Below are 15,063 nucleotides of genomic sequence, written 5' to 3' on the forward strand. Positions count from 1 at the left end.
CAACGCAGGCGGAATGGAGGGGGCTTGGCCCAAATACGCCAGTGGCAGTGCTAAGGGAGAGGGTGGTAAAAAAGAGCGTGGAGGGCCTGGCGGTCTCGACGGCGGCGGCGGCGGCACCAGGCCGAGGGACAAAGGCTAAGGTCAGCCGCGGTTCAAACCCTTCTGTCTGCCAACAACTAGTGGCCAGACGCTTGGGGGACACACTGCTGGGCTGCAAGAGGGCGCGGGTAGAAGGAGAGGGATGCAGCAGCGGTGCGGGACTCTGAGGCCAGGTCCCCCCCCAGGGTCTTCCCCCCTCCCCCCGCCAGCCGTCAGCAAGTGCGGGCGGGTGCGCCGACCCCTCTACCCACACGTCCATTGGGCGGCGCCGCCATCGCTCTCCGCTCAGCAACACCGCCTTCTTCGCGGCCAAGCTCCGATCCCCTCCCCCGCCACTCTCCGCCCCTCCCCGTCCTGGGAGCCTTTCATTGGACGGGGGCGCGGTCGATCCGCCTCGAGTGAGGGAGACGATTGGACGCGAGGCCTTCGGGCCGCCCCCAGCCTATTTGGATTGGCTTGCGGCACGTTGGCGCAACGGAAGAGGCGGCCGGCGGAGGGGGCGCTTCAGCTTGCGCTGGACTGCCGCGGAGGAGGCGACGAGGGTTTCGGCGCTGGGGGACTGGCTGGCGCGGCAGCGGTGGCTGCTGCGGATGGGAGCGGCCCGGCTCGGCGTGCCCATGGAGCGCCACGGCAGAGCGGCCGACACCTCCGCCTCATCGGCGGGGGAGCCGGGGCCCGAAGGGCCTGATGGGCGGCGGCGGGAGCTGCGGCGCCGGGCGAGTAGCGCGTCGGAGCCCCCCGTCGGGTCCTCTGCCTCGGCTTCGGCAGGGGGCATTAGGCGAAACCGGCCCGGCTCCTACAGCGGCGCTCCCTCGGTCTCCCGCCAGCGTGTGGAAAGCCTCAGGAAGAAGCGGCAGCGTAAGTGCCCGGGGGGTCGTCCTCGCGGCTCGCCCTGCCCCCTTCCGGCGCGGCCGCCGTTTTTCCCGCGCGCTCGCGTGGGGACAGTGCCCCCGCACGGTGGTCCCAGGTTGGTGCACGGGCTGACACCCGGCTGGAGGCCTCGGGTCCAAGTTTGGGGGGTTGGGGTCGGGCCCCCGCCCAGACCTCGCGCGCAGTGGTCCGCTCTTGCGGGTGGTGGAAGTGGAGGGTCTTTACCCCGGACCCTTTCTCCCTCTCCTTAGCTCTTTGGGCATTCTTTGCCCGAGAATCACATGATTTTATCGTCGAGAAGGCTTCTTTTGACTCATTTCCACCGCCTCCCCTCCCCCCGAGTCCTTTGAATCCCCCATGTCTGTTTTCCGTGGGTCCCCAAGAGCTATGTCCAAGACGTTAAATCCCGTTAATCTGTAGATTTCGCCCTTCCTGGAAAATGGTTAAGTGGCCCTTGAGTTGCTGCAGGCCTAAAACTGGATTCCGTGTTCTGTGCACTTAACCTTTGTCTGCTTTTCCTACTGTGAGAATTCGGGTCATCTCTCGTCCAGATATCTTTATTTTCTTTGTACCTATTTGCTGATACTCACGATTCAGCCTGTAGCGTTCTGGGCATTAAGGCTTTTTCTTTTGAGGGAATCTCGCCTTGGCAGTTGCACATGCTCTTTGCGGAGGGAGAATCGGTTTCTCCATTTTCTTATCAGGCTGCTTTTTCCTGCGTTGTGACCTAGTCCAAATATTTTCAGCCCTTTAAAGGTGACATCCTCAGTCTAGTAGCTATTGCTATTGTTGAAAGTATCCACTGTCTTAATACTCTAATATAAGCTTTATCATTTAGTGACATTTTACATATGGTTAGGTTTTTTTTTTTTTTTTTGGTCTTGTTGCCAAATTCCTTTCAGGAAATCCGCTTGTTTTAAACGCAGGTTATGAGAGTGAGAGAAAGTGGCAGCATGAGTGTGAGGTCTTTATTGGATGGTCTTGTACCTCGGCCCAGCCACCTGGTTGCTTTACTTTCGTCTTAACATTATTTGGATGATTAAATGTTAAATGTAGCCCTGTTTTGCTGTGAAGAATTTGGGAGTCTGAATTATTTTGTCTTTTCCTGTCTTGAAAGAAATCTGGAAAACAGATTAACTGCTCTCAGTCTGTACCATTTTTAGAGCCAGTTACCTGGTTTGTGTTTTATTTGAGAAGCACCTGTTTTTTAGGTACTGCAAAACATTAGTTAATGGCTTTGTACTACATTATTAGAGATGGATGTAAATTCCAGAGATTCACAGCCATTTAGCCAGCTGTCTTTCAGCTGTTGGCAATAAGAATTCTAAGTAAGTATTGTAGTTTGGGTGTTTGTGGGGGGTCAGGCACTCTACTGAGAGCTTTAATAACTCAGTACTCATAACTTGTATTCCATTTTACAGATGAGAAAACGGTGGTCTATTTGCCCCTTGTCAAAAGACTTGTGAGTGGGTGGCATAGAAATGTAAATTCAGGAAGTCCAGCTTCATACATCTTCTCAACCACTATGCTTTATTGAACTGTGCATATCCTGTTAGCAGTTACTTCTTTGCTCTAAGGCCAAGCACAATCAGCATCTTTTGTGTTCAAGGCTTACTTGAGGTGAAAATTACTAACTACTGTGGAAGTACTTCCAAATTTTCAACATAAAAATGACCTTGGGAGTTAAAAATGCGAATTTCTTGGGTCCAACTCCCATCTTTTTGAGACAGAATCTGGAGAAGGTTCTAAGAAGCTGCGTTTTAACAAACTCCTTGTATCATTTATATAAAGGTGGCTCAGAGACACCTCTGGAAAACTCTGGTTTAGACTGTATTGGGGGTGGGTGGGGTGTGTAAGGTGGTTTTGAGGTATCATTTTACTTTTTTATCTTTTTTATTTTTTTAAAAAATATTTTTATTTCTAGGAGAGAGAGAGAGAGAGAGACAGCATGAGCAGGGGAGGGTCAGAGAGAGAGGGAGATACAGACTCTGAAATAGGTTCCAGGCTCCGAGCTGGCAGTCAGCACAGAGCCTGACGAGGGGCTCGACCCCATGAACTGCGAGATCCTGACCTAAGCGAAAGTCGGACGCATAACTGACTAAGCCACCCAGGCGCCCCTTACTTTTTTATTTTTAAAGAGAGTGCACGTGCAAGAAGGAGAGGGGAGAGAGAATCTCCAGCAGGCTCCATGTGGTGATCATGACCCGAGCCGAAATCAAGAATTGGCCGCAAAGGGGCACCTGGGTGGTTCAGTCGGTTAAGTCCCTGACTTTAGCTCAGGTCATGATCTCACAGCTGGTAAGTTTGTCGGGCTCGGTGCTAACAACTCAAAGCCTGGAGCCTGTTTTGGATTCTGTGTCCTTCTCTCTCTCTGCCCTTCCCCCACTTGCACTCACCCTCTCTCTGTCTTAAAAAAAAAAAAAAAGAATTGGGTGCTTAGACTGAGCCACGTAGGTGTCCCTGACATATTTTTTAAGGAACCAAGGCTAATCACATTGTTGGATTTATTTATTTATTTTGGTTTTCATGTCTGGTGTTTGTCACGGTAGCCTTTATTACTTTCTCTGATAAATCATGAATAGCCATCTCTCAGGTAATGAGATCTGTTAAAGAAATATACAGGGTATTTCTTCCTTCTGTTTGTTTTTTCTGTTACTATCCAGGGGTGCATCTGTTAGAGGGAGAGGCAGCCTGTTGATTTCTGAACCCTCCAAGAATGATTTCACCTTTGAGAGAATTAAATAAAGACTAAGTCTCTGTATTTATATTTGGCAAAGTTGGGTAGGGGGTGGTGCCATCGTTCTTTGGAGGTTAGAGAGCCTCGTTTAGATGTCCTTAAACTACTTGTTTAAAAGTAGGAAACTAGTTGCCATTTGAAACTAGAAGGAGCTATTCAGTTTATCTTAGGAATTCTTGTAGGCCCTGGTTATAGTCAAGTTCTGTCACACATGTTCATTAGAACAGTGTGATTCTCGAACCTGTTCCCATCCCAGACTTACAAAGGCATTAGGGATGAGGCTAGGCATGTCTGTGTCTAAGAAGTTCTTCAGAAGTTTTAGGTTAGATGGAGTATGTCTCACAGGACAGAGAAGTACCAAGTAAAGATTGATTTAAAATGATGGAAACAAAGATGCTAATGATGTAGTGCTTACTTGTTTGTGTTACACAGTGTCAGATATGTTAAAAACCTGTCTTGAAGTCTCACAGTTACCTGTGTGGTAGGTATTTTCTTATCCCCAGTTTCCAGATGAGGAAACTGTTAGTGAAATTTTTCTTTTGTTCAAGGGCATGTAGTGAGTTAATAATGGAACTGTGTTTTGATTCTAGGGGTCTGACTTTCAGACCAGTGTTCTTGACTTTCCCTATTTTTGAGTGGTGGGAAGGTACATGCAGTGTACCTTCCAGAACCCAGAACAGTGGTTCTCACATGGAATCACTTAGAAGCTTAAAAAAAGAAAATCAGGTCGGCAAACGGGTCTAAGAACATGCATCTGTTAATTTATAAAATTTTTTTTTAATGTTTTATTTATTTCTGAGAGAGAGACAGTGTGAGCAGGGGAGGGTCAGAGAAATGTTTTATTCATTTCTGAGAGAGAGAGAGAGAGAAAGACGGCGTGAGCAGGGGAGGGTCAGAGAGAGAGGGAGACACAGAATCTGAAACAGGCTCCAGGCTCTGAGCTAGCTGTCAGCACAGAGCCCGACGTGGGCCTCAAACCCATGAACCATGAGATCATGACCTGAGCCAAAGTTGGACGCTTAACCACCTGAGCCACCCAGGCGCCCCATAATGTTTATTTCTATTTGAGACAGAGCGTGAGTGGGGGAGGAGCAAAGAGAGAGGGGAGCAGAGGATCTGAAGCAGTCCTCATGCACACTGACAGCAGAGAGCCCAATGCAAGGATTGTACTCACAAACTGTGAGATCATGACCTGAGCTGAAGTTGGTCACTTAACCAGCTAAGCCACCTAGGTGGCCCCCCACCTTTTTTAATGCATCTGTTGAGTTTTAAAAATTTTTACTGAGGCATAATTACCTACAGCAAAATGTACATTTTGACAAATGCATACAGGCACTTCACAAGAGAACATGCATTTTAATCAAGGGTCTCAGATGTGCAGTAGATGTGTTGGAGGTGTGGGAACCTGAGATGAGAGTACTCCGTGTGTGTGTGCGCGCGCGTGCGTGTGTGCGTGCGTTGGGGGCGAATGACCTGGACTCTTGAAGGTGATTTCAAAGCATGAGGTATGTTGTAGCACTCCAGAGAGATCTTTGGGACATGTTGATTTTCAACTCATATTAGTCGTGGAATATCATTTCCATTGATCTAGAAAATAAAGCTTTTAGGGGAGCCTGGCTGGCTCAGTTGGTAGAACATGTGACTCTTGGGGTTGTGAGTTTGAGACTCACTGGGGCTGGGTGTTGAGATTACTAAAAAGAAAACCAAAAAACAAAAATGAAAAACTTAAAAAAAACCAAACACTTTTGTTTGTAGCCTGATAATGCCAGCCCAGCAAATGGATTGCTTTTCCTTGGCTTTTGGGGAGCATCAGTGTTGGCAGAAAGGAATTGATGCTGGGGCCCTGGGAGACTGTCCCTTACTAGGTGCAGTGTTTCATTTTCAGTTAGGGAATTAGGGAAGGCTGCCCATTAGGAGCTCAGTAAAAAGGATTTCTGTTGCTTTGTAGACTATGTTTGAGATACAGAATGGGAGAGAGGATGCTTTTTAACCTTTTTACTCAACTTTAAGTCGAAATGAAGTCAAAGTAAACCTGTCCCTTTACTTTGGTTGTTTAATGAATGTGAAGCATTAAGCAGGGCCCAAAAATAATGGAAGTATGCAGCAGTGCAAAATGGTACAGTATGATATTTTAGGGGCTATATATATATGAATCGTGCATTTAGGTAATATGATTGTTCAAACAGTGTTAGCATCCCCACCCTCTTTTGTCTAGGGGATACCATAAACGAGAAGTGATGTATGCTATTAATCTTTTGGGGCACCTGCGTGGCCTGGTCAGTTAATCATCTGACTTTTTTTTTTTTAATTGTTTTTATTTAGTTTTGAGAGAGAGAGAGAAGGAGGAGAGGAGAGGGGAGGGGAGAAAGACACACACAGAATGTGAGCTGTCAGCACAGAGCCTGATGTGGGGGTCAAACCCATGAACTGTGAGATCGTGACAGTCAGATGCTTAACCGTCTGAGCCACCCAGGCACCCCCATTGCCCAACTCTTTATTTCAGCTCAGGTCATGATCTCCCGGTTTGGTTGGTGAGTTTGAGGTTCTCACGTTTGAGCCCTGCATCAGGCTCTGTACTGATAGTGTGGAGCCTGCTTGGGATTCTCTCTCTGTCCTTCCCTCACTTGTGCTCTCTCTCTTTCAAAAGAAATAAGTAAACAAACAAAAAAATCTTTTAGGGGCACCTGGGTGGCTCAGTCCGTTAAGGGTCCAGCTTTGGTTCCCATCATGATCTCATGGTTCGTGAGTTTGAGCCCCACATCAGCACAGAGCCCGCCTGGGATCCTCTGTCCCTCCCCATCCTCTGCATATGCACAAATAAGTGCATTCTCTCTCTCTCTCTCTCTCTCTCTCTCTCTCTCTCTCTCAAAAATAAACATTAAAAAAAAATCTTTTGCTTAAACACATGTTAAAGGGAGAGAGAAAGAATAAGACAGGAATAGGCTGTTAGAGAGGACCTTAGGCAGAAAAGAATAGTTAACTTTGGTCATTTAGAAGAACAGTGATGTTTCTTAGGCTCAAATTTATAACCTGGTGAACATTTCTTAGGTTCATACTTTGGGATATTTTCAGGTACCTTTATCTTCAGGCACTTGTTCTTTCTCAGTTTATTCTGTTCTTTCTCAGTGTGTCTCCGTGAGACTGACCAGCATGTGAAAATTAAAGTTTGCTTTCTGAAAGTGGAAGCCATCTTTAGCTTTCTAGTAGTTTATTGGGTTTTGTGTGTTTATATTTCCTGAATGTAGAATTTATTATTGAGTCTACTGATTTGATAATGTACAATATTTTATAGGAATCTAGTTCCCAAGTTAAAACTATTTTGAGAATAAGAATAATTATTATTAAAGTATGTCTTTTAGTTGAGGCCAAGGATTGCTGCCTAGACCAGCCTAGAGATTTGGGTTTGCAGTATCTTTACCACATGTGGTCTGGTAAAGATGTGGTTCATAGTGTTGGAAAATTGAGCACATTCTTATAAACCATTTATTTCCCATTGGAAAGCATTTCAGTTGTTGAGACCTATTATGAGACAGACGTGGTACTACAGATGGTTTTACATAAATAACCTGTGAGGCAGAGTTTAAATTCTTAAGTCAATTATAGATTGTCTAGACTGAGTACTTTAGAGTTCTTAATATTAGGATATATGCTAAGGGTTGCAAACAGACTAGTATGTCTGTGAAAATTAATGGAATGACTCACTGATTAGAGGCGATAAATAGGTGTTGTGTTGGTGAGATATGAAGACTGTGATGGTATAGCAGAAGTTCCTTTTCCCGCGACTTTTCCCAGCAGAAACACAGTGTTTTGAACAAGTATTAGAAAGCTTATTCCAGTATTCATTATATTATAGTATATGGGGTAGTCTTGCAGTCAGTGATGGGAATCTGATCCCTTTGGACAGGCTGAATGTTTAGAAATAACAGAATTATATGGCCTGACACAGTTCTCTCAGCCATTAACAGAGAACATGTGTCTAATGGACCTCCTGTGCTTCTCAGTGTTCCTTGGTTCTTGGGTATGTAAATGGTTTGAGTAGTACAGAAAAAAATCCAGAAACTGTTAAAGTCTATATGAAGTGAGCTCTGCCTAAGACTCCTTATTTTTCTTTATATATTGTTGATCCTCCTAATTTTTTAAAGCACATGATTTTTATTAAATTCCTTTTAAATTTTATTTTCTTATTAACTCATGAGTGTGTGTTCTATGCTTTTAGGTTTGTATAGACACTTGTTGAAAATGCTTGTGAAAGGATTTAGGAAATCTGGGTTTGAGTCCCACTTCTGCCTTTTCTTGATTGTGACCTTTGACTCTTGTGCATTTCAGTTTCTTAATCTGTAAAGTGGGATGATTATAGTAGTTGTCTTATGTGGTCATTGCAAACATTAAATAAATTTATACAGTCAAGCGCCTAATAGAGTGCATGACTGTTAATAATCATTTAACACATAATGGCTATACATTAATGTTTAAATGTTTTAATCTAAGGAAATGAAAGTAAAGCTTAATTTGCTTTAAGCATTATAAAATCTTCCATTGGTCTTAGATATGTCAAGACCTTCAGATTCCAGTCCTATTTTTAAAAAGTTTGTTTTTTTGAGAGAGAGAGAGCGAGAGCAGGGGAGGGGGAGAGAGAATCCCAAGCATACTCCATGCTCCCAGCACAGACCCCTGTGCTGGGCTTGAACCCATGAACTGTTAGATCATGACCTAAGCTGAAATAAAGAGTTGGACTCATAACCACTGAGCCACCCAGATGCCCCAAGATTCTAATCCTATTGATGTACTATGTTTGTTGGTGGAGTGCTGTTTGTGCTAATTACAAGGTTAGTGGCTTCCTAAAGTTGATGGTTAAAGAATGGTACAGGGTGCCTGGGTGCTCTTGATTTGGTTCAGGTCATGATCTCACTGTTCATGAGAGAGAGCTTCGAGTTGGGCTCTGTGCTGACAATGCGGGGCCTGCTTGGAATTCTCTCTCTCTCTCTCTCTCTCTCTCTCTCTCTCTCTCTCTTTCTCTACCCCTCCCTGCTTGCCCAAGCATATGGTAACTCTCTTGCTCCCTCTCTCAAAATAAACATTAAAAAAAATGGCATTCAGGTTGGAAAATAGGAATTGACCTCCTTGCTTCAGTCCTATTTAGTACTGTTGCTTTCTAGAGTGAATAAACTTTTTTTTTTTTAATGTTTTATTTATTTCTAGGAGACAGAGAGAGACAGCATGAGCAGGGGAGGGTCAGAGAGAGAGGGAGACACAGAATCTGAAGCAGGGTCCAGGCTCTGAGCTGGCAGTCAGCACGGAGCCCGACGCGGGGCTCGAACCCACGAACCGCGCGCGAGATCATGACCTAAGCGAAAGTCGACGCTTAACCGACTAAGCCACCCAGGCGCCCCAGAATAAACTTTTTTAATAGATGCCAGGGACAGATTTTTCATGCTTTTTGCCAGGTTGGGTCAGTCCTGTCATTGGGAATGAAATTTTTGTAGGTGTAAAAAAGATTCAGGAATGGGGCGCCTGGGTGGCTTAGTCGGTTAAGCGTCCGACTTTCGCTTAGGTCATGATCTCGCGGTTCGTGGGTTCGAGCCCTGCGTCGGGCTCTGTGCTGACTGCCAGCTCAGAGCCTGGAGCCTATTTCAGAGTCTGTGTCTCCCTCTTTCTCTGACCCTCCCCTGTTCACGCTGTCTCTCTCTCTCTTCTAGAAATAAATAAAGATATTTAAAAAAAAAAAAAAGATTCAGGACTGTCCCTGGGACTGAGGTGGAATGGCTGCTGGTGAGTCAGCTCTGTAGACTTGCATTGACATTGTTAGGTTAACTTGGGGAGAATTGACATTTTAATAATACTCAATGTTTCCTGGAACAGGAATCTTTCCACTGCTGTGATTTTCAGCACACTATTTTAATAGCTATTGTACATATTTAGTATTAAGATTTATTTCTACGTATTGTTATGTGTGACATTTTTGCTTGATATTTTCTTGTTGGGTTTTGCTTATTGTATAGGAAAAGCTATTAGTATTTGTATGTTTCTTTTTTCCCCCACATACTTAAATTTTTGTTTATTTATTTTAAAGTTTATCCATTTATTTTGAGAGAGAGAGAGAGCGAGAGAGAGAGAGAGCGCACGTGAGTGGGGCAGAGAGAGAAACCCAAGTAGTCTCTGCAGTGTCAGCTGGGAGCCCAGTGGAGCCCAGTGCAGGGTTCGAACCCACCAACCTTGAGATCATGACCTGAGGCAAAATCAAGAGTCAGATGCCTGACTAATAAGCCACCCAGGTGCCCCTTATTCTGTTACTTAATTGATTCTCTTAATTTGTATTTTTTGGAATCTAATGTGAAAACCATCTTTTTGCATTCCTGAGAAGAATTTCTCTTGACTATGGTTAATTACTCTTACTGCACAACTGGACATTGTTTAATAATTTAATGCATTTTGTTGTGAGATATTTCTTTTCTGGTTTTATTTTTTTCTGAGAGTGTGAGTGGAGGGGGGTGGGGAGAGGGAGGGAGGGAGAGAATCTTAAGCAGGCACCACTCATTGCAGAGTCCAGCATGGGGCTTGATCCCACAAACTGTGACAACATGACCTGAGCCAGAATCAAGGGTGGGACGCTCAACCGACTGAGCTGCTCAGGTGCCCCTCGTTTTTAGTTTTTGATATGAGGTTAGAATGACCTTAGATTTTTCTGTAACCTAGAAGCTTTGAGAGGTTTGCCTGGAAACCATTAGGGCCTGGTGCTTTTTTGTTCTTGTTTGGGTGGTAGATCTTTCACATCTTTTTAAAAAATTTCAGTGCTTTTGATTTGTGTTTATGATCTTATTTTGAGCCACTTTTTGTACTCTTTTTTCTTGCTAATTCTCTAGTGTACATTTTTATTTCTTATTAAAAAATTTTTTTAATGTTTTATTTGTTTCTGAGAGAGAGAGACAGCATGAACAGTGGAGGGTCAGAGAGAGAGGGAGACACAGAATCCGAAACAGGCTCTAGGCTCTGAGCCAGTTGTCAGCACAGAGCCCGACGCGGGGATCGAACCCACGAACTGTGAGATCATGACCTGAGCCGAAGTTGGACACTTAATTGACTGAGCCACCCAGGCGCCCCTCTAGTGTACATTTTAAACTTATAAAATAAATTGTATACTCGTGTAGTCTCTAGTTACATACTCCTTTTTTTAAAGCTGTATTGTCCGACTTCGGCTCGGGTCATGATTTTATGGTTCAAAACTCACGGTTTGTGAGTTCCAGCCCCAGGTTGGGCTCTGTGTTGGCATCCTGGAGCCCGCTTCAGATTTTGTGTTTCCCTTTCTCTCTGCCCCTCCCCTGCCCATGTTCTGTTTCTGTCTCAGAAAATCTCAAAAATAAGCATTAAAGAAAAGCATTAAAGAACATAAAAAAAAGCTATATGTTGTTTATTTTTCTTGGATATACTTATCAGAAATTTGTCTGTTTTTAATGGCTTTTTCAAAGCTTGATTTTATTGATCAGCTCTCCTGTGGCATTGTTCATGATGATGATGATGTTGTTTTTCTAATTTCATTTACATCTTTTTAAAGCATTTTTTTCTTTCTGTAATGTTTAGCTTTGAGAGAGACAGAACATGAGTGTGAGAGGGGCAGAGAGAGAGGGAGACACAGAATCTGAAGCAGGCTCCAGGCTCTGAGCTGTCAGCGCAGAAGTTGGACATAAAACCGACTGAGCCACCCAGGCACCCCTACATCTTGCTTTTATTTTTAATAATTCCTTTCTGCTTATTTTGGGTCTATTTTATTCTTTTTCTAGCCTTTCAGATAGTATGTGACATTTCCCTTTTTATTTAGTTTTCTTTTTTGAATCCGTTTGGTAAACATTTGAGGCCAGAAATTTCCCTTTGGGTACCACCAAGGGTATATCTTATTAGTTTTGATACATAGTGTTCTTATTGTCATTCATCTAAAAATAAATTTTGTTTTGATTTCCTCTTTAATTTGAATTAAAAGGGTTTAAAAATTCTTAGGTGGACATGGGGCGCCTGGGTGGCTTAGTCGGTTAAGCGTCCGACTTTCGCTTAGGTCATGATCTCGCGGTTCGTGGGTTCGAGCCCCGCGTCGGGCTCTGTGCTGACTGCCTGCTCAGAGCCTGGAGCCTGTTTCAGTCTGTGACTCCCTCTCTCTCTGACCCTCCCCTGCTCAGGCTGTCTCTCTCTCTCTCATAGAAATAAATGAAAAAAACATTAAAAAAAAAATTTAAAAATTCTTAGGTGGACAGATTTATTTCTTTGTTTTGTTGGATTAGTTTATAATGTTGAGTTATTGTGGAAAGTGAATGTGGTTTGTTTTTGTTCTTTGGAATTTGAGGTTCTTTAAGCTTGTGCAGTTAATTTGTATGGTTTGTAGATATTTAAAAGGAAGGTGTATTTGTTTTTTTGGTAGAGTTATTTATGTTTCATAGATTCACCTTATTAGCTTAGTATTCAAATCTTCTGTATACTGTTATTGTGTGTGTGTGTGAGTACAAATTTCTGATACCTGTGTCATTATCACGTTGTATATATTTGTCAGTTTCTCCTTGTTTTTAATATTTTTGAAGCATTTGTTAGGATCACCAGTTTTCCTTCTTTTATGCTCATTATATAATTTCTTTTTATTCCCTTTTAATGGTTTTTGTTTGAATTTTATTTAGTCTGCTAGTATTGTACTTAATTTCTGTTATTAACATTTGCTTAATACAGCGGAGTAGCATTGTTCAGGCATTCATTTTGCCTCCCCAAATTCAAGTATAGAAATGTTTCAAGTCAGTTAGATAAATGGTGCCAGTGATTCTACCCACCAAATTGGTCAGTGAATATGTGATGGCAAGTGAGTGTAAGATGGGAGTTGTGAATCCTATTTCCTTGGTAGTTAACTGTTTGGAGGGGCACCTCTCATGTGAGCCAAGTAGTCTCTGTTAAATGCATTGCTGGTCTTGATACATAATGTTGGACTTTAACTATACCATGGTTCCTAAGTGTATCACCTGCTGTGTCTGGTATATCAGTCTCCAGTGAGGTGTTTAAGATTTTGATTTGAGTACTTTTGACTGAATGTTGTTTTCATCTTAAAGCATCCAACTCTTTATGATAGGACTCTCTTGTATATGTTTTGCCATGTATTTACCTTCAGTCTACTTGTGTTATCTTAAATGTATATATAGTATATAAGCATATAATCGACTTAATTTGAAGGGTAATTTGACCTATTTGTGATTATTGATACGTTTGTGTTCATTCCTGCCCTTTTTTTTGTTTTGTATTTGCCATATTTTTTCTTTGTTTTTGAACTGATTTTTTTCCATAGTTGTTTGAAGGTCATATGTTTATTTTCTTTTAGTTACCTGTAAATTTTTTAAGCATTAAAATTTTAATGTTTTATTTATTTTTGAGAGAGAGATAGAGACAGCATGAGTAGGGGAGGGTCAGAGAGAGAGGGAGACACAGAGTCTGAAGATAGGCTCCAGGCTCTGAGCGCCCCACCCCCCCATGCGGGGCTCGAACCCATGAACCATGAGATCATGGGATTGGACGCTTAGCTGACTGAGCCACGCAGGTACCCCGTTATGTGTTTAAACACCATCACTTTTTTCTTATTTAGAATTAATCAAAATTTGTATCTTCTTTTCCCTTCAAGACAGAACTACTGTTTGCTTTGCTTGTCTCCTTTTTCTTCCCTTTTTAACTTCCTGTGTTGAAATCATGTATTTTAGTTCCAGATTGCTGATTTTTCAGGTCACATGCATTGTTTCCTTTGCTGATTATTGGAAATCTACTTAAAGCACGTATCTTCTTGGATGCTTTAAAAATTATATTGGAATACATTTACTAATTATTTCAGAGAAGGTCTTTGAGTAGTAAACGTGTGAAAATTTCTTTTGGACTCCTCCTTGAAAGCTGATTTGGCTGGATATGTTTCAAAATCTTTTTCCTTATAACTTTGAAGCCAGTGTTCTTCTGTCTTCTAGCATCTATGTTACTGATGAAAAAAATCTACTTCACCTTTATGTAATTTATGTATCTTTGTAGGAATTGTTTTTTTTTTTTTTTATCTTTGGAAGCTTTTAGGATTTCTTGACATTTCAATAGGATGTGTCTAAGTCTGTCTGTTTGCCACTAATTGGTTCCGCTTGACACTTAGTGAACCTGATGACTTAGTCTTTCCTCCTCTGCTTTCCCCAGGAAATTTCTCAGACTCACAGAAGGTAGATGTTGGACTTTATGGTTCTGTATTTTTATATATACTTTTCCTTCATACCTGAGAGGATTTGGGGAGAATTTCTTAGTTTTGTTTTCCATTTTTTTTCTTTGTCCATTTTGCTGTTAAATACATGTAGTGAGCTTTATTTTGGAAATCAATTTTTCCTTTTTTTCTTTTATAAAACTCTTTATTGAGGTATAATTTTCATAAAAGCACCTGCTTTTAAACTAAAAGTGTTTAATTCCATGCATTTTGACAGGTATATAGAAACCCTGTAGCTCGCTCCCCTCACTTCCAACAGTCAAGATTTGGGTTACTACAAAATGTCCATCAACTGATGAATGGATAAAGAAGATGTGGTATACATGCATTTATATGTATGCACATATGTATACAAACAATGGAGTACTACTCAGCAATGAAAAAGAATGAAATTGTGCCATTTGCAACAATGTGGATGGAACTGGAGGGTATTTTGCTAAGTGAAACAAGTCAGAGAAAGATAGATATCCTGTGTTTTCACTCATGTAGAAGTTGAGAAACTTAACAGAAGACTATTGGGGAAGGGAAAGAAAAAAATATAGTTACAAACAGAGGCAAACCATAGAGACTTTTAAATACAGAGAACAACTGAGGGTGTAAGGGAGTTGGGGAGCTGGGGTGCTGGGAAAATGGGTGATGGGCATTGAGCACTTGTTGGGATGAGCACTGGGTGTTGTATGTAAGTGATGAATCACGGAATCTAGTCCCAAAGCCAAGAGCACACTGTACATACTGTATGTTAGCTAGCTAATGTGACAATTATATACATATGTATTATATATATATAAATACATATATATGTATGTATTTCCTATCAGATGCAGAAATGATTGTTTTGCATTTTCTGGAGTTTCATATACGTGGAATCATATACTATGTAGCCTTTGTGTGAGGCTTCTTTTACTCAGCCCGTTTTTGAGATTAATCTCTGTTAAGTATATAGTAGTTTGTCCCCTTCCTCCTTTTTCTTGGTTTCCAAAGCTTCACAACCCCCAACTAAGAAATTAACATTGATACAGTTCACAGACTTGACTTAGACTTCACCAGTTTTACATAAATTCTTTTGTGTATGCATATTTAGTTCTATATAATTTTATCACGTGTAGATTCTTGT

At 42.2% G+C, this 15,063-nt stretch overlaps 1 protein-coding gene across 1 annotated transcript in view; it reads left to right on the forward strand.

The window, feature by feature from the left end:
• Nucleotides 1-241: 241 nt before the first annotated feature.
• The window catches only part of PANK2 (pantothenate kinase 2), a 33,770-nt gene continuing 18,948 nt past the window's right edge, over nucleotides 242-15,063 (forward strand). Inside the window, 2 exon segments of the mRNA XM_039224102.1 lie at nucleotides 242-439; nucleotides 441-957. Coding sequence (XP_039080033.1) covers nucleotides 242-439; nucleotides 441-957 — 715 coding nt within the window.

The sequence above is a fragment of the Hyaena hyaena genome, unplaced genomic scaffold (genome assembly GCF_003009895.1).
Source record: "Hyaena hyaena isolate Hyena2069 unplaced genomic scaffold, ASM300989v1 scaffold_16, whole genome shotgun sequence".
Taxonomy (NCBI): Eukaryota; Metazoa; Chordata; class Mammalia; order Carnivora; family Hyaenidae; genus Hyaena; species Hyaena hyaena.